Below are 14149 nucleotides of genomic sequence, written 5' to 3' on the forward strand. Positions count from 1 at the left end.
GCCAGAGAATTGAATGTTCATGTCTCAACCAACGTTGTTTTAAAGAATTTGGCAGCACGTCCAACTGGCCTCACAACCTCACACCATGTGTAACCACGCCAGCCCAGGACCTCCACAACCGGCTTCTGCGGGATCATCTGAGACCAGCCACCCGAACAGCTGATGTAACCGAGGAGTATTTCTGTCTGTAATATAGCCCTTTTGTGGGGATAAACATATTCGAATTTGCTGGGTCTGGCTCCCAAGTGTGTGGGCCTATGCCCTCCCAGGCCAGCCCATGGCTGCTCCGCTGCCCAGTCATGTGAAATCCATAGATTAGGGCCTAATGAATGAATTTAAATGTACTGATTTCCTTATTGAAATTGTTGCATGTTGCAATTATATTTTTGCTCAGTATAGTAATGGTTTCACCCTTCCCTCCCCCTTGCTTCACTTCCCAATGATCCTGGCCTGCACACACATCCATCTGTAGTCCAGCACAGCGGTCCGCATGCAGGGACTGTTTGTACAATGTTTCACCCATTTCATAAAGTAACCTCACACATCCAACGCTGATCCTCCCTGAAATCCAACACACCTGCTCAACACCATGTGCATCATTAACCATGGACTAGATTGCACATGCAAAGCAGGTTATGTCTTCCATACCATCCCTGGTACCATACTCTCTACCATACCCAGTCCACTCTACATCTCCCCGGTCAGCCTCACACTGGTAGCACACAGACTGACGTTGTGGCCAGGTGGATTTATTCTATTGTAGTGTACTGTACCTCCAGGAGAGGTGTCTCTTGCTCCACTTGTTCTGGGGTGACAGGGCTCGTCTCCTGCGGCCCACCACCGCCTCGGTCTCAGACAGGTCCGGGAGGGAACACCTCGGGGTCTTCATCAGGCCCAGGGTGGCTTGGTCTGAGCAGGGGAACAGATACGCAGATGTACAAGTTCATATTGAGTAGTGAACTAGTGAGCATGTCGACCCATTAATCAATTAAAGCTGTATTGTTTTAGCAGAACGTAAACAAGACAAAGATAAAGACAAAGACAGTGTGTGCATACGTGCCACACACACACACACACACACACACACACACACACACACACACACACACACACACACACACACACACACACACACACACACACACACACACACACACACACACACACACACACACACACACACACACACGCACCTAGCACTCCGGTCTCCTCCAGTCCTCCAAACTTCTGCATAGCTTTGATGGCTTTGGTCAGGGCCTCCTTGGTCTGGAGCTGTCCAGTCACCGGGTCAGGGGGTGGGAGATACCCAAACTTACTCAGCCAGTCCTGGAGGAGACAAAACAGGAAGTGTTAAGGACCATTCCAGCCATTCCAAACCCCTGTAAATGTGTCAGTGTTATGAATGTGCAGGTGTGTGTGTTTAAACATCTACAGTATATATTTGATGTGTGTTTGAGCACATGCATGAGAATATTTGAGGTTATACAACGGGTGTGTCTAATTCTAGATACTGATTGGTTAAAACTGCATTCGGCGGTGTCCATTCCACAAGTTACCACCGGCTAAATCTATGACGTTAAAATGCCTATTTACTCTGTTCCATCTGACTGCGCAATACAGTGTCTCATCAGCCCAGCCAGGCAATTCATAAACTTGATCTCCACTGTAAAAAGCATCTAGACATTATCTCAGATTTCTTTTAGACTTACATTTAGTTTTCAACAGCGGAGATTTGTATGAACATTGCTGTCTGTCACTCTGACATTTGCAACATTGTTTAAATATTGAAATTCAATCTCCAGCTGTCCCATAGTAATGAACGTGCCAGGATTCGGGACAAGACAGTCTGGTAGCTTTTCTCAACTAGTCGAAATCATGAATCAGCATCAGTTTTGTGGATATATACAAATGAATCCCATTAGAAAAACACAAAATACAGTTAGTTTGCTGTCATTCCAGATTCAATTTGAAGTGATTGCTGTCTAAGTTAGTTGGCTAGCTTCTCTGAACAGTGTCCTGGCGGGAGAGCAAATTTCCTATGCCAGGTGAAATCGTGCATCATTAGCTCATTGTTATAGATGTATTCTGTTATTCTGGCTGCACTGTTTGATGTGACTGTGTTAGCCGAAGTTGTCTAGCTAGCAAGCGAGGGATAAGAACATTGGGAAAGGGAAGGGAAATGGGAAGCCTAGTCAGCTGCACTAATCTGAGAGTTAATCATGTCTGGCTAAAATGAAAGTTAAGTACTGACATCCTCTCTAACCACTCAAGCATTTTCTCCTCCATCTCTGAGCATGCAGTCAGAGTTGGTTAGTTTTAAATGGGCTTTTGATCAGCGTTGAGTGATGAACGACTTGCATCGATAGCCAGGACCCCCCCCTTCTATTGACAACACTCCACAAATTCCATTACCCAAATTGCTTTGTGCTTACACCGCAATCCTACCGATGATATGTGCCTCCCCATCCATGGTATTAGCAGAGTTCAGGGCTGCAAACTGGGAAAAGTTTCTGGTGCAACGTTTAAGGACTCTTAACTTTTACTAGGAAGCACATGAAGTTACGTTTTCTATTCAAAAGGTACAAATCCTTCTACCTCATAAAATACATTTTTAAAAATCATTTGATTTAAACCAATTCATAACTCCAGCTAACGAACAAAACTAGAAAGTTAGTCACCATGACTACACTAATCAGCGTGTGTGTGTGTGTGTGTGTGTGTGTGTGTGTGTGTGTGTGTGCGCAAGCATGTGTTTGACATCTCAAGTCTTGGAGTGTGAAAGCGAAAAGTGACACTTCTGAAAGTGTTGATTCTGTGAGCAATGTGTTTGCACAACAGCAGTGCTGTCAAACTAAACCAGGGCACTCTGACTTCCTTCTTGCTTAACTCAGCAGCAAGCTCACTATATCACCACACAATACCACATGTGGACACTCAAACACAGCCACTGGCCCAGAGCCTCAGTCTATTGCCTGACCTATGGAAGCCAATCTAACACATCTGATAGCTGCAAAGGCTACTGGAGAAAGAAGGAAAATGGAAAAAGTTGGCATCTATAGCAGCTGAATTAGAAGAATGACGACATCAGCATTTCAGTCGTCTGCTGACTGGAGAGTGGAGAGAATGGAGAGAGATGTTTTGTGAGTCGAGGGGTTTTGGGCGGTACTGGGCCATTCTGCTGAGCTTATAGGTTCTGTGCTGCCCAAAAGTCCAACTGCCACCACACAACTCCAGTTTTTAATGTATTAGATTCAGTAGAACAAGTGTTTGGTAGACTATGAGTGCCTATTGTATAAATCTAAAGCTTTTCCTACTGTACACTGGCTTGGGCATTCCCTATGCTGACTCTGAGACACACCTAATACCCATAGAGAGAGAGAATACAGAGGACAGTGCTCGGTACTGAAAGGACAGCCCCTATGGAGGACAACAAGTAATATCCTTCTCCTCTTTCTATCACTAAATTCCAGTCTCATGTTGACTGTGGTGTGCTACACTCCCTGCTGACACTGTTTGTGTGTTGACCAATCATCCAGCTGTGTCTCTCTGTGGAGAGGGCTCACTCTGTCTCTCTCTGTGTGTGTGTCTGTGTGTGCATGTGTGTGTGTGTGTGTGTGTACATGAGTTTATGTTTATGTGTGTGTGTGTGTGTGTGTGTGACGGTTTCGCTCTCTCCCTCTGTCTTTCTGTCTGTGTATGTGTGAGTGTGTGCATGAGTTTGTGTGTGTGGGTGTGTGCGTGCGTGTGCGTGCGTGTGTGTGTGGGTGTGTGTGTGTGTGTGTGTGTGTGTATGTGTGTGTGTGTGAGTGAGTGAGTGAGTGAGTGAGTGAGTGAGTGAGTGAGTGACTGAGTGAGTGACTGAGTGACTGAGTGAGTGAGTGAGACTGCTCTCCTCCTCTGGCTGGCTGGGAAATCGATGCATGACAAGTTAGAATACACAGCTCCTCCATGGCATTGACCAGGCACAGTTATCAACTACAGTGCGGGCTCCTTCAGCACTGGGAGATGAGATTCCTATCACCCGCAACAACACAACACAACACAGCCACACCAGGACACCCATACTGCCACAGTCCTTTCATCTACTTACCCAACTCTAAACCAGCCTCTGATTAAAAGGCTAGGACAAAAACCAGCATACACTGTTGAGAATCAGAGGTATACCCCACTGGGCTGATGGGCTGATGGAGAAAGGGAATACCAATATAATCATATGGGATTTGACTCAATCACAGCGCAGATGATCTCACCCTACATAATCAGTCCATTACTCTAGCAATGAGAAAACCAGCTTCCAACAAAAAAGCGATGCAGACAGGCACGTTGTCCTCTCCTTGAGTTACTTACAGTAAGAGACCTGAACTATAAGTGTGTGTGTGTGTGTGTGTTTGTGTGTGTGTGTTTGTTTGTTTGTGTGTGTGGGTGTTTGTCTGTGTGCACAAAAGCTCAGGAATGGGATGGGTATGTCCTCACTAACAAGCAAAAAAGCCAATTTGTTTAGGCTACACATCAAGCGAGAAAGAGAGAGAGAAAGAGAGAGAAAGTGAGAGAGAAACAGAGAACCTCATAAGACATCACAGTAAAATGGAGGGATGTAATTGCAAAAGGAAATAGCAAAATGGCATTATACTGGGAAAGATGAGTTAATCTGTGGACATCGGAGAGCTGGAGTTAAGATCAGACTGAATGGTGGATTGGCCGCTGTGGGTGAAAAGCCAGCACTTGAGGAAAGAGGAAATTAGGAATATATGTATAATTATTTAATAACATGCACCATACATGTGAGAGAAAGTAGCTGTATGTAGCAGTAGAAGTATTGTTGTCTGTTAGATTGTTACAATCAGGGTAGGGATGGCAGGGTTGGGGGAAAATACAAGGGGAATTATAAATGATGCAAACAGTTGATTTTGATAGAACCCACAATCTATCTGCAAGATTAAATCTGCTCTACCCCCCCAATGAAAAAAAAAACCCAGAGAGTCTAGGGGCAATAATAGTCTGGATCACCTCCAACATGTCGTCCTCCAACAAATTGAAAACCTACAGCAAGGTTGATGTTAGTTTAGCTGTAAGGCAACACAAAAAGCTGAGTGTGTGTGTGCCTTTGTCCTTGTGTGTACAGTATTTTATTCAGACCTTGCTGCGGCATGCTGCTGTGTGGAATCTCACTTGACCTTTGGGGTCTTTAATGACAAAACAAAGCAGACATATCGATCCTCCTGAATCTGTCCTACCTGCAGCATTTGTCTTCCACTATCTTACCACTTCATTTTCTCTCTCCGTCTCTGTCTCTCTCTCTCTCCTCTCTCTCTCTCTCTCTCTCTCTCTCTCTCTCTCTCTCTCTCTCTCTCTCTCTCTCTCTCTCTCTCTCTCTCTCTCTCTCTCTCCTTCTCTCTCTCTCTCTCCCTCTCTCTCTCTCTCTCTCTCTCTCTCTCTCTCTCTCTCTCTCTCCTCTCTCTCTCCCTCTCTCTCTCACCCCATTCTCTTTGCCTACCTGCTGCCTCTGTCTTCTACTATCATACAATTTCCCTTACATTCCTTTTCCCCTTCTCTCACTGTCACCCCCCCCTCTATCCTTTCCTCCTTCTCTCTCTTCTCTGTCTGACAGTTTAACCTGGCATGATGTCTGGCTCTGTGCCACTCACCGGATACAGTGAAAGGTTAATAGGCAGATTGGATAGGGAGGAGAGACACAGGGGGCTTCATCCATAGGCCTATTGCATGTAAAGTTAAAGAGCACCCCTGAGGGTTGACAGGCGATGGGTACAGGGAGGAGGGGCGAACGAAACCAAACTCTGCTACAGTCTCAGAGTAATAATCAAAGTTTTGGCTTCAGAAACACTTCTGAAAGATACAATAAAATTATTTTTTTTCAGGTCTGTCTGGCCAAAATAATAATAATTAAAGAACGCAGAGAGAGAGAGAGAGAGAGAGAGAGAGAGAGAGAGAGAGAGAGAGAGAGAGAGAGAGGGAGAGAGAGAGAGAGAAAAGACGTTGCCCAGTATTCCGCAATTCCGTCTCAGCATCTCATCCCATCCAGAGCAAAGTGTGGGAGCAAAGCAGATCGGTGATGAGCTCCTTTTTTTCCTGCTGTCTGTTGCCGCCGGCAAGACTGTCAGTCCGGCTATAGGCACCTGCACTTATCTCAGAAACAGTCAGACTTTCCTGAGCAGCCCCCGCTTCTCCTTCCTGACCCCTTACGCCTCCTCCTTCCCCTGGCTCCCCACTTTACCGGCAGACCTGCCTAGCAGCCACGACAGGAGCAGTGGGGAGGAGAGAAGGAAGAGCAGATGAGGAAGGACATACCGTGTCTTGAAGGTCCCCAAGAACACAGTGGCATCCATCATTCTTAAATGGAAGAAGCTTGTAACCACCAAGACTCTTCCTAGATGACCCGATGGTCACCCTGACAGAGCTAAAAGGAACCTAAAGACTCAGACCACGAGAAACAAGATTCTCTGGTTTGATGAAACCAAGATTGGTCTGAATGCCAAGCGTCACGTCTGGAGGAATCTTGACACCATCCCTACGGTGAAGCATGGTGGTGGCAGCATCATGCTGTGGGGATGTTTTTCAGCGGTAGGGACTGTGAGACTAGTCAGGATCGAGGCAAAGATGAATAGAGCAAAGTACAGAGAGATCCTTGATGAAAACATGCTCCAAAGCCCTCAGGACCTCGAAGGTTCACATTCCAACAGGACAACAACCCTAAGCACACAGCCAAGACAACGCAGGAGTGGCTTCGGGACAAGGCTCTGAATGTCCTTGAGTGGCCCAGCCAGAGCCCGGACTTGAACCCGATCGACCTGAAAATAGCTGTGCAGCAACGCTCTCCATCCAACCTGACAGAGCTTGAGAGGATCTGCAGAGATGAGTGGGAGAAACTCCGCAAATAAAGGTGTGCCAAGCTTGTAGCTTCATACCGAAGGAGACTCGGGCTGTAATCACTGCCAAAGGTGCTTCAACAAAGTAGCCAACATTTCTGAAAACCTGTTTCTACTTCGTCATCATGGGGTATTGTGTGTAGATTGATGAAGGAAAAAAAGCTTTGAATCAATTTTAGAATACGGCTGTAACGTAACAAAATGTGGGAAAAAGTCAAGGGGTCCGAATACTTCCCGAAAGCTCTGTATTCTCAGCCCTCTGGGGAAACCTGTCCATGTCTTTCATGTCCCTGGAATGTGGTGATGCTATAATGTAACTGTACAGGGCACGCCTATCATCTATTTGTTGGTCTTCTACCAACCCCTAGGGCAATATGTTTGTTTTTTTACGTACTATTTGTACATGTTCCTTGTTATACAAGACCAGAGAAAGTATTATAGGGTTCAAAAACAGGTCCTGACAAACAGTATAGTGAGCTGTGCTGTGTGCTGTGAGCTGTGTGCTGTGTGCTGTGAGCTGTGTGCTGTGTGTGTGCTGATTATATCTATTCAGTTTGTGTAGGAAAGGGAAGGATTAACGCATGAGAGAAAAAAAAAATCCAATCAGGATTTTTCTTTGCTGGTCTCTGGGTTAGAAAAATCTCCCCAGCCATTGGCTAGGCCCTCTGAAGCTAGATAGAAGGCATCGGCCATTCAACTGTGTTATGACAGAATTTTGGTGTCACGTTCTGACATTAGTTCCTTTGTTTTGTCTTTGTTTTAGTATGGTCATGGCGTGAGTTGGGGTTGGCAGTCTATGTTCTTTTTTCTATGATTTGGGATTTCTGTGTTTGGCCTGGTATGGTTCAAATCAAATCAAATCAAATTTGATTTGTCACATACACATGGTTAGCAGATGTTAATGCGAGTGTAGCGAAATGCTTGTGCTTCTAGTTCCGACAATGCAGTAATAACCAACAAGTAATCTAACTAACAATTCCAAAACTACTGTCTTATACACAGTGTAAGGGGATAAAGAATATGTACATAAGGATATATGAATGAGTGATGGTACAGAGCAGCATAGGCAAGATACAGTAGATGGTATCGAGTACAGTATATACATATGAGATGAGTATGTAAACAAAGTGGCATAGTTAAAGTGGCTAGTGATACATGTATTACATAAGGATGCAGTCGATGATATAGAGTACAGTATATACGTATGCATATGAGATGAATAATGTAGGGTAAGTAACATTATATAAGGTAGCATTGTTTAAAGTGGCTAGTGATATATTTACATAATTTCCCATCAATTCCAATTATTAAAGTGGCTGGAGTTGAGTCAGTGTCAGTGTCAGTGTGTTGGCAGCAGCCACTCAATGTTAGTGGTGGCTGTTTAACAGTCTGATGGCCTTGAGATAGAAGCTGTTTTTCAGTCTCTCGGTCCCAGCTTTGATGCACCTGTACTGACCTCGCCTTCTGGATGATAGCGGGGTGAACAGGCAGTGGCTCGGGTGGTTGATGTCCTTGATGATCTTTATGGCCTTCCTGTAACATCGGGTGGTGTAGGTGTCCTGGAGGGCAGGTAGTTTGCCCCCGGTGATGCGTTGTGCAGACCTCACTACCCTCTGGAGAGCCTTACGGTTGTGGGCGGAGCAGTTGCCGTACCAGGCATTCAGAGGCAACTGTCAATCGCTGTCCCTGATTGAGAACCATACTTAGGTAGCCTGTTTTCACCCTTGAGTTGTGGGTGATTATTTTCTGTTGAGTGTTTGTATTCTGCACCAGACAGAACTGTTTCGGTCATCTACTGTTCTGATTGGAGTTTATATATTGGAGAGTTGAGACCAAATCACGGACGCTGGACAGAGTGGATTTCAGTTGTAACAAAAGACAGTTTTAATGAGTCAAAGATATCTTGTCCCGCAGTTTTACGTGCACGGATCTAGTTCATATAACTCGGCAAGGAGTCAGGTGAAAAAGAGGCCTTATACAAAGGTTACATTCATTTTTATACATAGAATAAAGTAGGTGGAGTCTTGTCGTTTTGGTCTTCTGACTGGTCACAAAGGGTTGGAGGCGGGCCTTGCTCTAGCCAGAGCGGGCCCCATTGGTGCATAGCAGAGTCTTGTTCTCTGAGCTCCCTGACCAGTAGAGGGGGTGAGATGTGTGTTTATACAAGGAGACATTTGTGTATCAGGAAATCTGACACAGGAGAGCAGAGGGGGTCAGTTTTATGGCTGGGTGTATGTGTTCTTGCGATGGAATGTCTTTGTTTCCTGGGGTCGGGAGACAACAAAGCTGAGGGGATAGTGTTAGGGGGGTAGTTTTATTGCTGGCTGTGTAGCTAGTTCCTGTTTTAACAGGGGAAGGTAAGATGACTTGAGTCAGGCGGTTTGGCTTGGCGCTGTATAATATATGAGCTATGTGTATGAATGTTTACATATATATATATATATATATGACACTACTTTGTTGTTTTGTATTTCAGTGTTCAATTTGATTAATTAAATATTAACATCATGAACACGTACCACGCTGCGCTTTGGTCCTCACCTTCTTCCACCAACAACGACCGTTACATTTGGAGTGAGTGAAAAACCAATTCGATTTAGACTTGCAATGGGTGGGACCGTTATTACATATTTTGGGGTAAAAACCTCGACATTCTCGAAGGCCCTGGGACGTCAGTACTGAGAGAGAGCACAATAGCAGCAGTAGTTTTCCCACAGTAACTTTTGTTATGTGCAGTTGTGGCTGCGGTAGCAGCCGGTGTTATCGAGGACTCAGAGGATATCGCTAATTTGTTGTCATCGACTTTTGAAGGTGAACTTTCACAATAAATGACATTTCAAATGATCATCATCTGGTAAGTGGCACTGTTCTTTATTGCAGCTAGCTTGCCGTTAGCTCTCTTTAAAAATGCATGCGAAAGTTAAAAACATTGTTGCATTTAAACTTAAGATCACCAGTTACTTTATGTCAGGGGTTGGGACTGAAATTATTTTCCAATTGTTTTGTTCTGAACAAAACCATAATTTCTTTCATTCTATTCCACTCTTCTGACCAGCAAAAAAGTAACAATTTCTATAGTTCCTTTTGAATCCTTCACCAATCAGTGCAGATAGAGCAGCTTGATATATGGAGCGGGCAAGTTAGTAGTTGTTTACCAAACAATTTGATTAGCTCGTTTTAAGGATTAAACTTTCAAATAGCTCTTTGTTGACTGTTGCTGTGTGTTATCACGCTCCATCAGCACTGACCTGTACCCTACCTGCCCTAAGCTCTCTCCTGGCCCCTTACACCAAGTCTGAATATGTCCTGCTAGGTGATCTAAACTGAGACATGCTTAAACCAACTGACTAAGCCCTAATGCAATGGTACTCCCTAAAACACCCAGAAAAGGCTACTCTCCCCGATGTTATCCTCACAAATAATCCTGATAGGTATCAGTCTGGTGTTTTCTGTAATGACCTTAGTGATCACTGTTTAACGGCCTGTGTTCGTAATCTCTGCTCAGTGAAATGACATGTCCTGATTTGTCATAGGTAAAAAACTGTAATGAGCAAGCCTTCATGACCTGGCCTCTGTAAAATAGTAGAGAATCAGCTTGATCCCCTCTGTCAAAGACGCTTGGACCTTCTTTTTCGATATCTTAGTGGTATTGTTAACTGTTGCAGATACAGGTATCCTGAGTGGGTATCCTGTGTGTGTGTATTTCTTATCTCTCCTTCTCCCCTCACAGGTGGCAATCATCATTCCCCAATCAGTCATCACTCTGAAGACACACCTCCTCCTGTTTCCAATCACATCCCCTTTCCCTTGGTTTAAAAACCCATTCAGTTGTTTTCCCAAAGTTTTTCTAAAACTCTCTGACTCTCGCAGTCACTCTCTCCCTCTCGCTCTCTTTCACTCTCTCCCTCTCTCTTTGTATGCAGAGCTCTCTCTTTTGTTTTTGCAACTATATGTCACTTTGTCCGTTATCCTGTGAGTATTGTTTTGTTATGTTTGACTGTTTGTTTGATGGTGGGAAAAGGGGGTACCAAGACAAGTTGCCCATGGGCATACACTACCCGTAGGTAAACTGTCTAAATACATTAGTTAGAACTGGGCGGATCACCCACTGTATTTTTGGTTAGTTAACTAGCTGTTGTTGAAGCAGGTAGACTAGCTTATCGGTGTTTATTATTATTTCTTTCCTTGGGTCCAGCTCAGCCCCTTTTCCCGCCCCCCTTTACCGTGTGTTGAAAAATAAACCCTGAGTGTTTGACGGTAGATTTAAGTTGTCTGTGGTTTTTGTTCTCACTGTTACTTTTTCACTGTTATAATTTGCATGAGTTATGTTACGCTTCTTGTTGCCATCCCCTCTAGACTGCAGAGCAAAAGGGATTTGTAACATTAACAAACACGCCCCCATAAAGAAAATGAGAATTAAAAATAGGTTCAGACCCTGGCTCGACCGTGATCTGGCAGAGCTACTCCACCTCAAGAATTGCATTTGGCGAAAGGCTCAGCACACGCATACTCATGCTGACTGGCTCTCGTTTAGGCAAATGAGAAAAAAGTGCAATCAGGCTATCCGGAAGGACAAAGTTAGTTACTTTAAGGAGCAGTTTTCTCTGTGGGTCTAAATCCAAGAAGTTCTGGAAAATGGTTAAAGACCTGGAGAATAAACCCTCCCTCCTTGATGATGTGGTTGTTACTGACAAGAAGCACATGGCTGAGCTCTTTAATCACCACTTCATTAAGTCAGGATTCCTATTTGACTCAGCCATGCCTCCTTGCCCGTCCTTACCCATGCTAGATTATGGAGACATAATTTATAGATCGACAGGTAAGGGTGCTCTCGAGCGGCTAGATGTACTTTACCATTCGGCCATCAGATTTGCCACCAATGCTCCTTATTGGACACATCAATGCACTTGATACTCCTCTGTCAACTGGTCATCTGTTAACCCGTCACAAGACCCACTGGTTGATGCCTAAGAGGGTTTTATAAATAAGCATCACGCCCCCCTATCTGAAAGATCTACTGCAGCCCTCATCCTCCACATACAACACCTGTTCTGCCAGTCACATTCTGTTAAAAGGTCTCCAAAGCACACATCCCTGGGTCGCTCGTCTTTTCAGTTCGCTGCAGCTAGCGACTGGAACGAGCTGCAACAAACACTCAAACTGGACCGTTTTATCTCCATCTCTTCATTCAAAGACTCAATCATGGACACTTACTGACAGTTGTGGCTGCTTTGCGTGATGTATTGTTGTCTACCTTCTTGCCCTTTGTGCTGTTGTCTGTGCCCAATAATGTTTGTACCCTGTTTTGTGCTGCTACCATGTTGTGCTGCTGTCATGTGTTGCTCATCGATGGGGCTGTAGTGGAGCAGGTTGAGAGCTTCAAATTCCTTGGTGTCCACATCAACAACAAACTAGATTGGTCCAAACACACCAAGACAGTTGTGAAGGGGGCATCACAAAGCCTATTACCCCCTCAGGAAACTAAAAAGATTGCTACAGCTGCAACATCGAGAGCATCCTGACCGGTTGCATCACTGCCTGGTACAGCAATTGCTCGGCCTCCGACCGCAAGGCACTTCAGAGGGTAGTGCGTACGGCCCAGTACATCACTGAGGCAAAGCTGCCTGCCATCCAGGACCTCTACACCAGGCGGTGTTAGAGGAAGGCCCTAAATTGTCAGACCCCAGCCACCCCAGTCATAGACTGTTCTCTCTACTACCGCATGGCAAGCGGTACCGGAGTGTCAAGTCTAGGACAAAAAGGCTTCTCAACAGTCTTTACCCACAAGCCATAAGTGTCACGGCTTTCTTCCTGGGAAGGTGAGGCGGACCAAAACGCAGCGTGGTTATAGTTCATGGTTCTTCAATAAGAAAACATGAACAAACTACAAAAAAATAAGCAGGAAAACCGTAACAGTCCTAACTGGTGCATAAAACACAAAGACAGGAAACAATCTCCCACAAAATACCCGAAGAATATGGCTGCCTAAATATGGTTCCCAATCAGAGACAACAATAAACACCTGCCTCTGATTGAGAACCAATCTAGGCAACCATAGACTTACCTAGACACCTAAACTGAATATACAACCCAATAAATCTACAAAAACCCCTAGACGAGACAAAACACATACATCACCCATATCACACCCTGGCCTAACCAAAATAATAAAGAAAACAAATAACTAAGGCCAGGGCGTGACAATAAGACTCCTGAACAGGTAACCAAATGGTTACCTGGACAATTTGAATTGTGTGCCTCCCCCAACCTCTCTTTTACGCTGCTGCTACTCTGTTTATGTTATATAGTCTCTAACTATACATTCATATACATACTACCTAAATTGGCCCGACCAACCTGTGCTCCTGCACATTGGCTTACCGGGCTATCTGCATTGTGTCCCACCACCCGCCAACCCCTCTTTTTACACTTCTGCTACTCTCTGTTCATCATATATGCATAGTCACTTTAACGAAACCTACATGTACATACTACCTCAATAAGCCTGACTAACAGGTGTCTGTATATAACCTTGTTACTCTTTTTTCAAATGTCTTTTTACTGTTGTTTTATTTCTTTACTTACCTACACACACACACACAAACCTTTTTTTCCCCCCACACCATTGGTTAGAGCTTGTAAGTAAGCATTTCACTGTAAGGTTTACACCTGTTGTATTCGGCACACGTGACAAATAAACTTTGATTTGATTTGCTACCATGCTGTGTCGCTGCTATGTTTGTGTCATAGGTCTCTTTATGTAGTGTTGTTTTGTCTCTTTTGTTGTATTCTGCCCTATATTTTAATTTATTTTGAATCCCAAATTTGATAAAGGTTTCTGTTTAAACGGTAAGAACATTCTTCCATTCACATCCCTAGTGGCAACTAACTCATTCATGATGTCATCAAAACACATTGCTTCTCCTGCATCTCCTGTTCCTCCAAACAAATAAATCCCCTTGAGGGCGAGCCAGACTGTACGCCCCTGGACCCTATCACTTCCAGGGTCACAGATCAAATTGACAACCTAGTTGGACAGATTAGGGGAGTTTAGGGCTTTAAAAAGGGACACCCAAAAGGTATGTGGAGGATGCTGGCGGCTACTGTACTTCCCCGGGTTGTTCTGAGACCTTGGACATGCTTTAGACCATGCTTTAGACCATGCTTTAGACCATGCTTTAGACCTTGGACATGCTTTAGACCTTGGACATGCTTTAGACCATGCTTTAGACCTTGGACATGCTTTAGACCTTGGACATGCTTTA

The 14149-nt window shown here is 44.5% G+C and overlaps 1 protein-coding gene across 1 annotated transcript in view; it reads right to left on the reverse strand.

The window, feature by feature from the left end:
* LOC112230936 (matrix metalloproteinase-17) overlaps positions 1-14149 on the reverse strand; it is an 83825-nt gene that overhangs the window by 34591 nt on the left and 35085 nt on the right. The window contains exons 2-3 of the mRNA XM_024397349.1: positions 1194-1326; positions 774-909 (exon numbers count right to left, since the gene is read on the reverse strand). Of these exons, the coding sequence (XP_024253117.1) occupies positions 774-909; positions 1194-1326 (269 nt within the window). The remainder of the gene's footprint in view (positions 1-773; positions 910-1193; positions 1327-14149) is intronic.

This window comes from Oncorhynchus tshawytscha, linkage group LG33, assembly GCF_018296145.1.
Source record: "Oncorhynchus tshawytscha isolate Ot180627B linkage group LG33, Otsh_v2.0, whole genome shotgun sequence".
NCBI classification, from domain to species: domain Eukaryota; kingdom Metazoa; phylum Chordata; class Actinopteri; order Salmoniformes; family Salmonidae; genus Oncorhynchus; species Oncorhynchus tshawytscha.